At 33.1% G+C, this 16,712-nt stretch overlaps 1 protein-coding gene across 4 annotated transcripts in view; it reads left to right on the forward strand.

Annotated features, from left to right (window-relative positions):
• The first annotated feature begins 8,257 nt into the window (after positions 1 to 8,257).
• Positions 8,258 to 16,712, forward strand: part of LOC118179493 (uncharacterized) — a 56,427-nt gene continuing 47,972 nt past the window's right edge. Inside the window, exon 1 of one of the 4 annotated variants that reach the window (XM_085819093.1) lies at positions 8,258 to 10,311. In XM_085819093.1, the coding sequence (XP_085675219.1) occupies positions 8,471 to 10,311 (1,841 nt within the window). In that variant the 5' untranslated portion in view covers positions 8,258 to 8,470. The remainder of the gene's footprint in view (positions 10,312 to 16,712) is intronic. The other 3 variants (XM_035348669.2, XM_085819091.1, XM_035348668.2) reach the window with 3 other exon arrangements.

Here is a 16,712-nt window from a genome sequence, read left to right on the forward strand (position 1 = left end):
GCTAAATAGTATTAAAATGCTATATATTAAAAGATCTTTCATCTGATCTAAATTTTAACAAACCACTCATTATTTTCTCTTAAACTCACAATGTTCACGACACCATTAGATAATACCTTCCTTGAAAGTAAAAGAGATCTGCTCCCAATACTTCCCATGGACCATTAGGTATTTCTTTAGATATCATTGGTTCTTTAGTATTAGCTTTTTGTAAATTTAAACATGTTTGACAATTCACTACCAAATCTTCAATTTCTTTTGACATTCCTGGCCATTATATTATTTCTCTTGCTTTGATCTTGCATTTTACTACTCCTAAACGACCATAATATGAATTCTGCTTAACATATCATTTCGTAAACTTCTTGGTACAACAACAAAGGAATTAGAAACATTCCTAGGAATGATTACATATGTTTCTAGATTTATACCTAATGTACATCATGTTTAAGAGATAATAATAGATACAGTTACAGTTACATATATAACACTGATCTCCTTTCAACTCCCAGTCTTTACTTTGCAAATTCAAATCAAATGTCAAATCACATTTTTAAACCCAAGATTTCTTACATGGGATCACCCATCAAGAAAAACTGATTTGACTCAGTCAGCTCACAACGTTTTTTTCAGTTTCCCTTTACCAGTCAAAAATTATGAGACCATCTTGGTACACAATTTATTCTTGGGTTTATACAAACACCGACCTTTTTTTTTTTTTGGAAAACCGGCTTTCAGGGCATCAAATAACAAATATTCTTTTATTCGTTGCCTCAAATAATGAAAACTTAGCTTCCAGTGTCGTTGGATTTGTAAGTTTTTCTTCGGGGTCTTCAAGAAACTTATGAATTTATTTTTCCATGGCTTCTTTTAAAAAAGCATTACTCTGATGAGTAGTTTCTTCGATTTGATCTTCATCAGAATCGATTTCCACATAAGAATTTGGTAATGTTCTAGACAATATCTTTCCAGATAACTTAATAATTTCGACTTTTGAATCTAAAGAAAGTACACTAGATTTCTTCGCTCAACTAGAAATGTTTTGTGGATTTTGCAAATACAGCAAAAGAGTTGCTAATTCTACTTGTATTCTTTCTTGAATTCGTTTTTCTAAAGCAGATAATAATTTCAAACTTATTCAGTGTTTAAATGTTTTAGTTCATTTAACAGAAATTCAAATATGCCTTCACTTGTTAATAAATTTGCATCTCGTCTCCCTAAGCCTTCAGCTGTTGGACGAATCGGTCCCAAGTTTATGAAGTTCTAAAAGTTTGGGATATTGAGCTTTATTCCACATATAAGAAGAACCAATATCATTCAATGGTAAAACAACAATGATAACATTCTTTTACTGCGAGAAATCTTGGAATCATGTCATCCATACTATTCCACCTTTTTTTTACAGTCAAAAATTAAATTTAATTCCTTTCCTTTTTTGATGTAATTTTGAAGAATGATGTTTCTCACTGCAGATTTTCTAAAGAACTTCCAAATTTTTCTAATTTGTGAAACTGATTGCTTGTAATTGTCAGAAAAATAGGAATAGAATGTTCTCGGTTACAAACATAATGAAGAGAATCTTCATAATCGTTATATTCGTATTCGTCTTCATCTTCGAATTCCTCACTTGAAAAATTTATTTCGGTTTCAGCTTCAGCCAATTCTTATATTTATATAACACATCAGTAACTGCTAAGTGGATGGCTTGTGAATAATATAATTGATTAATTATAGATGATAATTTGCCAAATTTTTTCATAACAGCAGCACCATTATTTGTTGCTGCAACTATGTCAGTTTCTAGATTCAAGCTGAAATTTTTTAGCCTTCCAGACACAAATTCTAATGTTCTTTAAGTATCACAGAAGTCAGCTGTTGGCACTAATCCCAAATTGAAATCTTCTGCCAAGTGGTGTATATTAATGTTTAAATAGCTATGATTTATTTTGCTAGTCCACTAGTCTAAAGTTATACAGTATTTTTTCCCTATTCTTTTTTTATTAAATCTAATTCATTAATCGTTTTACGTTTAGCATTGTCATATGACGCATGAATGAGATCCATTACTCTAGAATTGTTTCTTAGTAATGAATATCTTTGTTGTTGAAGAGACTATCGTATGAATGAACTATTTATAATGCTATTAATAGAAAATCCATCCATAGCTTCAAGTTTTGATATGATTTCTTCTAAACTACTCCTTTTCACTTTTATAAAATTTAAAGGATTCGTGGTTTTTTTTTATTATTATTATTTTATTTTGAAGAAGAGGAATATCCACCCTTTTCTTCTTCGTCGGTCGTTTCTGGTTTCTTTCCGATAATTATTTTATGAACTGCTTTCAAATGATTATGTAGATTGCTTGTAGATGATTCTTTACAGATGAATATTTTATTACAATAATTGCAAATTGCCTTCTCTATCTCTAACTTTTGAAACCAGCCCAAACTTCTGACTTATTCATTTTTATCTAAAAAGGAAATTAAATTTATTAAATAAATATTTTTGAAGTTTATTTTATTATTTTTACTATTAATATTAATCTAATTTTAAGAAATCTAGTCTGCATATTTTTTAGGAATTTTGGAAAAATATGCATCTTCTTAATCTAATTCCAAAGTTTGGTAAAGACATAATTTATGTCTAAACGTTGCGAAAGAAAATATTAATTATTTTAACACCCTGTGTTTTATTTAAAATCCCATTAGACAGAACCCAGAACTTTTTATTTTATATGAATTTTTGAGAAAAGAAATTTATATAATAAACTTAAAGTTTTCAAATGTAAAATACATAATACAAATATAGAAATTAGAAACATACCTAATACTTACGTTATTCTTACCAAGTATAACATTTATATGTTTTTGTTTCCAGTTTTCGCTTTATAATATTAATCGAACCTGTCGTGATTCGTAACGGATTGCACATATGTACTGACATAAAATAAATCGGTTAGGCACATCTTTTTAACGTGTGCCGTATACTCCTGGCTGATCTGTCATCGAAATTAAAATTTCTAACTGATGCTGAAGCTAAACGATTATTACTACACATTATTTTTGATCTGCCCTAATGCATTGACGCGGGCCCTAATGCAGCTAATGGCGCGAAAATCTCAACGTTTGGTACAAAACTTTCATTAATTTTAAATCTGCGTCGTTCATTTATGAAGAATTGTTCCCTTCCTTACCACATACATTCGGTGCATAATTGGAAGCACGTCTCCATAAAATCGGAAGATCCAGAATTCGAATTTTTACGAATTGTCTCATGTTTCCTACTCCAAAAAATTCTAAACATCTCTACAAGTGGCGGCCGAAATAAAAGGTGAGGGATAATAATTCGTCACCACTTGAATTTGGTATCTAGATCCGTCTTCTTCTCTGTCACCCATTAAGTGAGTGAAAACATTAGGAATTGTTTCCTTCTCACTGTCTGCCTTCATTGTGCGAAAGCAGATCTGGCTAGCAATCGCTAGGTCTGAAGTCAGAATCCAGCTACAGCATTGCTGATTTTTCACGTTTTGTTTCGAAAATCTTGATGGACTACATTTTCACTTGGTCTTTTATTGTCTTCCACAGGACAGCTAGATGTCCTAGCTGCCCTTCAACTCGCCCACTGTTGATCTTCGGTATAACAATATACAAGTTGGCATTTTTGTATTCCTTGTTTAGTATTTAGTATTCTCCATTGTGACAATGTTATTCTAGCATTTCTTTTGCATTTTAATATGCATTAAAATGAGATGCAAACCAAAATTTTCAAAGACCTAATTATCCTTTTCATGAAGAATGGGAATTTATTTACATTTTTATGATAAATGTTTTTGTTTAATGTGTAGTGATTTCATAGCTTTATATAACAAGAATCAAACAGATTATCTATAAAACAGTGACTTGAGAAAAAAATAAAATTCGTGGTCTTAAAGCTCAACTAAGAGCTAATCAAAATGTTTTAAAAACACTATTTAAAATCCCGTGCAATGACTACTGCATCATTCAAAGTACGGCATATTCTAGCCAAGAAGTATAAACCACTTTCTGACGGAAAATTTATAAAAGAAACTTGGAAGTGTCGGGTTCACGTTTTTCCCTTCGTTCAAAACATCAGATTAGATTTTTCATGAATTTAAGAGTATGACTGAAATTATTGTTGCAATAACATATTTATAATTGTCTCGAAATACTGTAATGCAACGAACTGATATGAATGAAAATATAATACTTGACGAATCATCAGCTATTAGTGACACAGCACATTGCTTATTTTTATTCGTAGAATTTAAAAGATTACACATCTAAAGAATTGTTTGGTATGATTTTTTAATGGAAAGGACTAGAGTTAAATTATATTCAAGTTTTTTAAGAACTCTCTCGTTAATTTGAGAATACCAATTTTTGAATTAATTTCAATAACAACAGATGCAGCAATAGCGATGATAAGCCTCGTAAATGGATTTATGACTCTGTGTCAAAATGATAACGACTTTACAAGTTTTTCATCCAGCGTTGCGTAATTCATTGAGTGTTAGCAGAAAAGGATTAAATACAGAAGAAATAATGAACGCAGTGCTCAAAATTGTTAATTCCATCTGAGGAAGTTCTCTCAGAGGGCATCTGCTCCAATTAAAGATTGATGAAGGTCAGCGAGAATTATTATTACGTACCGTTGTAAAATGAGTGTCAACAGATGAACTTCTCTTCAAAAAATGCGTAAATTACGCTTATAACAGTTCACAATATTAATATTATATTCAGTAGATGTATATATTATATATTACATTATTTAATATATACATATTATATATTATTATTAATATTACATTATCACAACTTTAATATTATATTAGAGTATTAATATAATATCATTATATTATTCATAATAGTTCATAGTATTAATATTGAACTATTAATATTATAAAAGAATTGGATAGAACTCGTCTTTAAGAAAAGAATTCATAAAATGCGTAATATATAATGCATAAGAAGAAAATATAATATATTTAATACTTTTACAATTCATAAAAGTAGTAATAATCAATTTCTTACCTTTTATAAAGTTTATCAACTTATTTTATAAAGTTTATTTTATTTCTTTAAAGCACTCAAACGGCACACTTTATAATTTAGGGTCATTGCATGTTAAGGAACAACAATATTAACAGAAACAGAAAAATGTGTTTACTATAATTTGATTACGAGTGAGTCCACTTTTTTTTTTTCCATCAAGGATAGAAAATTCATGACACGGTGATATTTTTAAACATGTTTACTAAATTCTGTGAAAAGTAATCCCAGGTATCTTTTCAAACGTTCTATTCGTGTATCCATATGCAACATATCATATACTTCAAAAACTAATTAAGAAATTTACAGTGACTAGTCATAGTGAAGGGAGAAATATGACCGCTGATGATTCCTTTTTTTTTTTTTTTTTTTTTTTTTGTGTGTGTGTGTGTGTGTGTTAACCCTCCCTGCTTCTATTCTAGCCTCCTGGGTATATTCAGGTTTCAATTCCCAATCGCCTCTTAATCACCATTGGCCATTTTTTTAAATTTCATGGACGCCAGGGAGAAGAAAACGGCTTAGTTAAGAACTCCTGATCTAGCCTGCCCCTTTCACCTAATTCCTATTCATTCGTTATGTCCAAAATTCTCACGATTTCCTTTGGATTATTCGAATTTCTAGTCATGGCATTCAGTTTACGCAACCTTGGCAAGGCTCTGTAACGTTTCATTACCGAAGTTTTGTTCCGATTAGATTTTTTTCATTATTTCTGTGATATACTTACAGAAGAGGCTCCCTAGCAGGATCGTTACTGACCCCTGAGGCTCGATGAGATTTCAAAGAGGGTCAGTGATGATCACGTTGTTGATTGGGAGCCGTTAACTGGTACACCGCAATTGACGGGCGTTATGCCCATTAATTTCGGCCTTAAAATTTGTTTGGAATCCACAGGATCGTCCTTATGAAGATTAGGAACAACTGTTTACTTGAATAAAGATATCATTACCTTTTACAAATTAATAATTGTTCATCAAGCCATAAGAGGTGCCCGGTACTACTTATGAAATTCAGTTTTTACCATGAAGATGGCAGCCTTCATCAAGATAAGGGATTTGCTTCATCAAGATACCAGATAATTTGCTTAATTTGTCTACTAATCAGAACATTCATTTTATTGTCAGTGAACTAACAATTAATTTTGTTAACCTTGATCTGTCAACTAATGCTATTTTTTAACTCATATAAAAATGACGTTTTCAAGATCACTTTCATTCCCTTCTTAATAAATTACTGACGTAACTAAATGCATTTTTTAATACCTCATATCATAAAGATGACGAATTTTTTATTCTACAGTTAAAATTTCAAGTGAAGATAAGGTTATCTAAAATTATTCATCTGAAATTAATTTCTAATTCGAGACCAGAAAGATCTTAACATTTTTTACTCATACTAAATTCTTCAGTTCATCGATTTGGACCTTACACCTCCAGAAACTCACATTATTCATTGATTGAAGGGGGCCACTTGACTTTCGTCTCTTTTTGTCCATACTATTCATTTTGTTTTACCGATGGTCTTCACCATATGGAAAGTAAAAGGAAGCACTGCTTTCTTGGATCTTGGATCATATCTTTACTGCTGGCTTTAGCTACTAGGAACTCTTACCAGTATATTATCATTATACCATAGGCCATAAAGTTAAAAATTTAAAAGGTGTATTTAAAAATACACTGCGCCCGAAGGCGAGATCAATAAATGAGAGAACTCATAAAATAAGTCTTGCTAAATTGCGTATCATGGCATAATCATGGGTGATTATATCAATGGCAGCGAGAGGCAAAATGAAAGTCTAAGCTTCTGGGTGAGTCTAGAAGAGCAGAAACACGTGATCAGCGTCCGGTATTAAGATTGGTCGAGGAGTCAGAGTTCGAAAAATGAAGTTTTTTGTAGTTTTTGGAAATAGATAAAGTTCGACCATAGTAAAAGCAACATCTATCTTTGAATTTAAGAGTCCTATGTCTTTTGAAACAGTTGAAAATCACCGAAACTTGCTATATAATCATTAAATGAATAGGAAATTGTAAAAGGCGAAAATGTGGTCATGCGGCTCACTAGGGCTAATGAGTGAGAGTAAGCACTTGGTGTTGACCACGAACTTTGATTTTAAAACACACGATACGAAATAGTAAAAATAAAAAATAAAAGTAAAAATCTTGGTTAAATAAGTAGTAAAACGAATAATTCATCGATGAAAAATAAAGTCCTAACTTTGCAAAGTTCATCTTTCTTGAATAGTAACTGAAGAGTGATAGTAAAAAAAATTTTTTTTTTTACTGCTTTCTGAAACTCTGATTTACTATATATTCTTAGTAGTAGAAAGACAGAGTATTCAAATTTCTTGTTTTGCATTCGATAAGTCTTTTTACCCACAGTGTGGAAAGATACGTTTTGCTGAGAAGTAAAAGCGGCAGGAAAATGGCAATTTCGTTTAAAGAAAAGTAATTTCGAATCATTTGATGATTGACGACAACTTGATGATGGCGCGTGTACAGGTAATTAATGGGCGCTTAATAGAAGAGCTTTTCTAGCTCTTGAAAAATTCATCATTGTAACTGGTCAGCATGGCTTTCTGGAATGACGGTAACACCTGCAGAACTTTTACATGTAAACGGACTATTTATGGAAAGCTTTAGCAAAATATTTCACATTTTTATTCCGTACAGTTTATTCCTTTGATCTGATATTTTGTGATTTAAGAATGCAAATATAATAGTTAATTTCTGAAACAGACGTTTGATGCGTTTAGAACTTTAAATAATAAATATATTGTAGGTAAATAAAGCATACAAAATTAATAATTAATATATCAAAGTACATAAATAGTTTTTTAGGCGAAATTTCTCTAAAGTCCTGAAATTAGATCATGTATAATTCATTTATTATTTTTATATATTCTGAAATTTCCCAAACATTCCCGCGTATAACTACCTAAGCTTCCATTCAAATACATTTATTTTTTTTCCTTCACATAAATATTAACTTCTTCAGTTGCAAAAAACTCACTCAGTTAGAATTTAAAATTTTCTCTGACATTTAAAAATTAATTTATGATAGTTATTTATTATTGTTCATTTTTATTGCAAAAGAAAGAAAACCCGGAAATATCATCAAGCCTTATTGCTGATATAAATTTTCAAAGTGAATCGGCTGAGATTGAAAAGAAGATTACTTTATAAGAGAAACGGTAGTGACATCTAGCACCACATCTATTTGTCGGCTGTCAACTGGCTTCCTGTCGTAATGGAGTTGCGTATTAGAGAGAAATTGAGCTCTACACATGGTCGCCATTTTCGGGCAGAAAATCGGTGATTGTGTTTGTTGACGCTTATATTGAGCCGGCATTTATTTTGCTGATTAAATTATTTATAAATCTGTGATCTCATTATGATCAACTACATATGTTGCTTCACGATAATTCTATTCCTTTCTTTGTGAATCTACAAGCGGTGGTGATATTCCACTCTAAAGTGAAGTGTACAAATTGCATACTTTGCGTGAAGTGCATTTTTATCATGGCTGACAGCGACAAGACGTTAATTAGAGATGGTAATCTTAGCAATAATAATCGAAACGTTAGCGTTCCCAGCATTGTTCCCCCTTCATCGGGAACTATGCATCCAGATACACACCCCACACATCATGTTGCTAGCGAACCTTCGACGTTAAAAAGAAAACAAACTTCATTTCAGATTACAAGCGTGACTGTGAAAGGCTCCCGTCTTAGTACTGATGGCGGTGAAGATAGCGCCGACGATTTAGACGAGAGCCATACAGAAGATGTAAGTTCAGAAATTCTAGACTGCTCAAGAACCACAGATGTAGACAATGACCAATTGTCTGAAGATAACAGCAACACTAACAACGACGATCTGTCAAACCAAACTCCATCCATTCCTCTCAAGTGTAAAACAGAAATTAATGTTAAACATGAAGCACAAATTGACGTTGCTGTGAAAATTCCATCCGAATCTTCCAAAACTGATAAGCCAAGTATACCACCTGAAAAGAATCAAAGTGAACATGTGGTGAATCCACCTACGCTTCCAGATCAGTGGCAACATAGGTTTAGAGTAGTTAAAATTGTAAGTAGCGAACCATTTAAGAGAGGTCGTTGGCTTTGCATGGATTTTATGGATCCACCTGCCCCTGCAGTAGAAGCAAAGTCTGAAATTTCTGAATTATCTTCTGCTTCTAACATACAATTGATTCCTGGATCCTGTTTCTCAGATGCAGTACCATCTGACCGTGTTGCACATATTTATGAAATCTCACCAAGTGATGCTTATCCTGGCAGCATATCAGTAGCTGTTGGTCCTGACCAAATACAGCAGCCAATGTATGGAATATTTCTTCCTGTAAATAATGGCCAGTATCCATTTATCACTGGAATGCATTCGGTAGTAGGACCAGCTGCGAGTCAAAAAGAGACAGTAACAAAGGAAACTTCACAATCCAAAGCCACTAACACATGTGGAATCCAACAGACACAAAATATTTCTGCTGGCCAGACTACGTTTACAGAACGCCAGCAGCAACAGCAATTTGCTTGTCAGCCAGCTCAGGGATTATCAGCGGCTACTTCTCAGCCGCCTTCGAAACCTGTTCAGCCTGCCACAGCTGTTCAAGCCTGTCCTCAACATCAATCACAAACAACTGTGAAGGTGTCCACTAGTGCACCTACACAGCAGCAGCCCGCTGCTAGCGCACCAACAGTCTCTCAATCGACTGCAACTCCTGCAACAATAACTCAACCTCAATTGCCTCCTCAGTCACAACAGGCTCAGGACTCTCAGCTTACTATGCAACAGCCACAAATTCAACCATCAATAACATCACAAAGTCACACGGTGCCTGTCAGCACCATTTCTCAGAATATTTCAGAGCTAGTTTCTAAGCCCATTGTTGTATCTTCCAATACACAAATAGGTGATTTGACCCCAACACCTGCTACTACAATTTCTTCTGCACAGCCACAAGTTTCGCAAATCTCTAATGTAGCTGTGGCACAAAGTTCCACTATAGGTACTCAAGCTTCTGCTGTTGCTAACATTCCTGAGGTTGTATCAGTATTGAGTACCAAAATTCAGGAGACAGTAACTGTTCCTAGTCAAGTAATTCAAAATCACATTGAAATCAAGGAGCTTGGAACACCTCCTTCAACCAATCCACAGGTTTCTGAAGAAATTTTACCTGAACCTCCATCTGCAAAAAGTGATATAAATGGAGAAGAATCCGAAAGGTTTGTTACATTTTGTTGCATTTTTAAACCCTGTAGTAGATAATCAGTTTAAGTTTCAAATGCAGGGAAAAAACTGTACATCATACAGGTGATTATTTTAAGTTTATAAAATCCAGTTGTAAGAATATGACTGCATTATATTTCAGTTATTTTAATCATTTATTTATATTTGATGTTTTGTATTGGGCATATTTTAATATGTAAAAGTAGTTGTTCCTGATGCAAGCAATACTTTTCTGAATTAACTTTAAAGTTTTTTAGGGTGATTTCCTTTGCTACTTTTTGGAGTGCAGTCATACAGTTATTAAAATAGTTAATTATTTGGGATAGAATATATTTCTTTTGAAACATGGGGTAAAGTGCAGAATCGCCCACTTATTTGTTTGGCGCTTTTTACAAGAGTAAGACGAATTGGATTCTTGTCAATATTCTTTGACTTTTTTAATGAATGTGTACATGGATAAAGCTAAGGGAGTGTGCTGCCATATTTGTGCAATTCTGGGATTTTTTTTTAAAATGAAAATAGGTCGATGTGTACGTGGATACCTAGTATGTGCAATTCTTAAAAATGTGCCAAGCAGTGGGTGATTCTGCACTTTTTCCTAATCATGTTTGTTGCTAGTTTGCCTTCCCTATGAAATTTATGTAACTTGTAAATTTGTTCCACATGAAAGTGTTCTTTCTAAAATTAATTCTTTTATTTTTTCCAATGTGAGTTAAGGTGGATTTTTATGCTCATGCATTCACTATAATATTCAGTTTTTGCAACATAACAGAACACAGTAAAAATCTAGTATTTTGTGTTGGGTCTTGTTCTGGATGTGTGGTTATCCAAATTAAGAGCTGTTATACTCGTAGGCCATTAAAACAATATATCGTTGTGATGCAACATCAGAATAATTCCTGCATCTTGTCAAATTTTACATTAACATAAAAAATCATATTGGATTAAATGGTATTGAGAAATCCTTCTGGAAGATTTTATGACAAAAATTATAACTGAAATTATGATACTCAGGATTTTATCAATTTGTGTGTGGAATATTTTAAATAAAAACACATTATATAATGTATAATTAAGTAAATTACCATGATATAATTATTAATATCTCATAAAGGTGTATGTTGGATATTATCCCGTTCTTAAGCAAGAATATTTATTATGACATTAGTAATTTAACAATCCTTCACTCCTTGCCACCACGTACACTAAGATGAGTTTTATAAATGAAAGGTAATCATGTTGGATTACCTTATTTGATTGTTAATGTCTTGCAAATCTGAAATATGCACCTTAAAGGAATTTCTTCAATTCTGTCGCTAAACCATCACTGTATTGCAGTTCTCCAAGATATTTTTATTTAAGTTTTGTTTATATCATATTTAGAATAAAAAATTAGGTGATTTAGTTGGATCCTAGCAGAGCCCAAACCCTTGGCGCAAATGATTTTGGTTATGGCGAGTATCGATGTGTACATCGACAAAGTCGAGGGAGTGGTGTGCAGTTCTCTGACTTTTTTAAGTGAAAATAGGTTGGATAAAAGTACATTTTAGGGTACCCCTTGGCCTTTTTTGGTAGTACATGGATACCGAGTTTGTGCAATTCTTTTACTTGTTTTTTTGGCGCAAAAATTGCCGCTACGCAAGCCAAAATAACACGTCAAAGAATTGCACAAATTGGGTATTCATCTACACATCGACCTATTTTCATTCCCGAATTGCACAAAAATGGCATTGTGCATTCGCTTGACTTTATCCATGTACTCATCGACCTATTTTCACTTAAAAAAACAACAGAGAATCGGACAAACTATGCCTTACGCACTTCCTTGAGTTTGTCCATGTACACATGGATATATTTTCACTTAAAAAGTCAAAGGAGCACCCAATTCTATAGTAGAGGCAACCAAAAAATATGTAATCTCAACAAACAAAATTTATACTAAACAGTAAAATAACACAAAAAAGAAAAAACCTGTTATGTATTTTAGCACTACGCAAAGCAAATATTCCCTTACCTTATTTATCCTCCCTTACCTTCATCTTCAGTCTGTGGCACACGAAATTCCTTAACAGCATCCAAAAACTTCCTAAAATTATCTCAACTACAATCCGTATATCGGTGTCGCCACAGAAATTAACAAAAATAAGGCTAAAAAATATACTACAAAGTTCCGGACTATGGCTACTAAGTAAACCTTCATTTACACACTATTCAATTAATGCACGTTTCCCCTTTCATTCTAAATCGTACAGAAACTTCAAATTAATCCTACTACATTCAACCATTGTACCATCTAAACAATGAAACAAGTAATGTACTTCCTAAGCAACATGCACCACAAAAGCCCTTGCAAAACCTCCCATGATTCAAAATTTCCCAAAATAATGCAAACGATTATGTCATAATAGGGTTTCTATAACATTCAACTACTCAGGTTACCATAAATGATACAACAACTTGGCGATAAATGAAGCAACAACTTCGCTATGATACAAGAGGTACCTTAAAGTCAACTCTAACCAATAGGTTGATGTGTACATGGATACCGAATTTGTGTAATTCTTGGACTTGTTATTTTCAAGTTGGCGATTTTGAGAAATGTGCAAAGCAGTGCGAAATTTCCCAGTTTGTCGTAAAGGGTGTGGGCTCTCCTAGGATTTTACCGGCGATTTATTTGAGGTCATTGTAATGATACAAAAATGAAATTAAGTTGGTTTTGTAGACTGCATAATTAGTGCTACAGTTATGAACACTAGATCATAATTACATTCACAGTTTTTGTTATGTTTTAAATAGAGAAAATAGTTTTTTACTTTTATAGTATGCGTGGATTCTACTCAAATTCTTGCAAAAAATAAGAAGTTAAAGAAGTCTTTAATTCTTTACAATAGTTGTTCTTTACATAGTGTGATTCATAAGTCCCCAAACTTTCATCTTAAATATTATTTGCTATAACAATAGAAAATATGGAACTACTCTTATGCACGCCCTCGGTTGGCGACAAATTTCTCGCCAAACATTTTTCGCAAGAAGCTCCACTGCACCATATTACTATCTAAATTTTGTAGCTACATTTCGAACTTTAAGCCTAAAATGTCTGCAAAAACACGGTTTTCACATGTGCAAAAACCATGGGTTAATCTTTGGATTATGGTAACTTGGCGAAAATTTGGCGACCAACTCTGCTACAGCAAACCTCTATTTTTTTTTCGCCGCCATTTTGTCTTCACGAAGTAAAGACATGTTTCTTTTCTTTTTATTTATTGAACACCTTTTCCAACAATCTGCTATCCGAATTACACTTATCCTAGAAATTTTATGGAATAAACCTGCTTAATCATGACAAATATTAACTGCCAAATTGGGAAAAAGTGCAGAATCGCAAACTCCTTGCCACGTTTTTCAGAATCGCATATACACATAAACCATGTACACGTCGACTTATTTTTACTTAAAAAAACAGGTACTTACGTATTATCGCAACCAGGTTGGCGCGATTTGTAAGTTTAAGTAAAAAAGTATGAATAGAAAGAAAATGTACAGATAATTTTTAATACAGTTTTTTATATTATTTTGTTTTAAAATATAAAATAGCAATTAAACCCTTCCGGTTTCGAATTTGAATAAGTTGCAGAATTATTTTTTCGGCGGAAATCTTTTGGCTATTGCTTTTAGCATTGATGGAAAACCGTCTTCGCCATTGTAATTATTCCAATCTATAACAGTTTTGTCAGCAATTCCCATCTCTTCTGCACAAAATTTAATTGAGGTTAACTCTTTACACCAACAATAAGTGAAGCGCACCACTGTCACAAATGAAATTCGGCTACCTTCAAACCAATTTCCGGTTCTCACACCCAAATGTTGATTGCACTCTTTGACGTTACATTTCCAGAAGATTTGCTTTCCAAAATACAGTTTCATTTTATGAGAATTTTTACAAGTACGTTCGTTCGGTATAATGCCATATCTCTGCAACAATTCAACAGCATCTTTTTCACTCGCAGGCAGATCCCAAATACTCATAGTTAAAGTATTTCAGGGCATTCAATCTAACCAGTAAGAAAATAATTTCTTTACGAAAAACTACGTATAACATGTAGGGTTGCCGTAAATAGTGTCACCAAATTTGGCGATTTATGCGAATTTTGGCCTGGTTGCGTTAATACGTAAGTACCAAAAAAACATCCCAGAATTGCACAAAAATGGCATTGCACACACTCTTAACTTTATCCATCTACACTGCTATTTTCTCATAAATTACAAAAATTTGCACGAAAATGCAAAAAAATTCTGTGAATCTTTAAACTTGGTAAAAAGCACATACGTATATACTCGCGTATAAGTTGATACCGCGTATAAGTCGACCCCCCACCCACTTCGACATAAAAAATTCGTAGAAAATAAGAAACCCGCGTATAAGTCGACCCCCCACTTCCGAAATCAATCGAGAAACTTCGAAAAATTTTTTTTTAAGTACTACATTTATTCAAAGTCATCTGAGGAAAAAAAGTAAATATGCGATAAAAAATAACTTGGTAAATAAACAAAATCAAAATCCTTCAACGTCCGATTCATGGTCAGATTCGCCAAACATTTCATAGAACTCTTCTGTCGTCATTGGCTCGTCATCATACATATTTTCAGTCTCGAACTCTGTATTGTTACAATCACTACTAGAGCCTTCGTCGTCATTTTCACTTTCAAAAACAGCATCATCTTCTGTGCCGTCTAGTTCGTTGCTAATACAACATTTTTAAAATGATTTTATAATTATTTCAGAGGGTATTTCGTTCCAAGCATCTTTAACCCACTGAGCGAATAATGTAATATCGGGCTTTTTAATGTTGCCTCCCTTTGTAAATGTTGATCGACCGGAACTAATCCACTCTGCCCAATATTTTCTAACATTTACTTTGAAGGGCTTATTGAGGCAGACATCTAGGGGTTAAATGATGGATGTTAATCCTCCCGGAATTACAGCCACAGTCGTTTTTAGGTGTTTTGTCACTTTTGTCACTTCTTCAGAAAAGTGTCCGCGAAAAGAATCGTATACTAAAAGTGAAGGTTTTTTTAAAGCTGCTCCCAGTCTTTTATCCCACACATTTTTAAGCCAATTGACTGTTCCGTCAGCATCCATCCATCCCTTTTCATGGGCGCGAATCAGCACACCTGATGGAAACACAACGTTTTTCGGTAAAGTTTTTCTTTTAAAAATGATCAATGGACGATCTTTAAAAATGACTATCTGTATTTCTCTTTTCTTGGCGTGTTGGCGAAACTTTCTTATTGCTCGATATTGATCGGTTGTTTGGGGGCCGAAAATTCTTTGGTTTAATCGAAACGTACTCTAGTTAAAGTATGAAACTCTGTGATTAGTTCGTCACATAATTTAAGTCATGAAATTACTTCAAGTAAGTGACTTATTTGATAAGTCGTCCAATTTGAGCGCAAAAAGAAAACAACTGCATTATTTAAAGAAGTTTTTGAACTTCCAATTCTTTTGATTTTTTATGGCCCCGCGTATAAGTCGACCCCCCCACTTTGAAGTCTCTTTTTTTGTCCAAAATATCTCGACTTATACGCGGGTATATACGGTATATGAAATTACCTGATTGCGAAAAAGTATATACCCTTTCCAAGGATGAACATTTCCACGTATAAAATAAATAAAATATCCAAAAACTTTTACCTCTAAATTATCTATTATATTATAAGCGTCACCAACGAATTTATACCGCAAACATTAAAAATGGTTACAAATACTTAGTGTCAAATATTTAAATTATTTCCATGCACGTTTACTTCAACTGAAACGTATACCAAATTTCTACAAACATAAAATAACTATCATTTAATTAAAATATCACTAAACCATGTACACGTTGACTTATTTTTACTTAAAAAAGCATCTCAGAATTGCACAAAAATGGCATTGCGCACACTCTTCACTTTATTAATGTACACTGCTTTTTTCGGTTGATCTTTGAATTATGGTAACTTGGCGATTTTTTGGCGAAAATTTAGCGACCAACTCTGCTACAGCAACCCTCTATTTTTTTTCGCCACCATTTTGTCTTCACGAAGTAAAGACATGTTTCTTTTCTTTTTATTTACTGAACACTTTTTCCAACAATCTACTAGCCGAATTACACTTATGCTAGAAATTTTATGTAACAAAACTGCTTAATCATGACAAATATTAACTGCAAAATTGGGAAAAAGTGCACAATCGCAAACTCCTTGCGCGTTTTTCAGAATAGCACATACACATAAACCATTTACACGTCGACTTATATTTACTTAAAAAAACATCCCACAATTGCACAAAAATGGCATTGCACACACTCTTAACTTTATCCATCTACACTGCTATTTTCTCATAAATTACAAAAAT

Source organism: Stegodyphus dumicola, chromosome 6 (genome assembly GCF_044657685.1).
Source record: "Stegodyphus dumicola isolate Sdum_Otavi_A_Nest chromosome 6, ASM4465768v1".
Taxonomy (NCBI): domain Eukaryota; kingdom Metazoa; phylum Arthropoda; class Arachnida; order Araneae; family Eresidae; genus Stegodyphus; species Stegodyphus dumicola.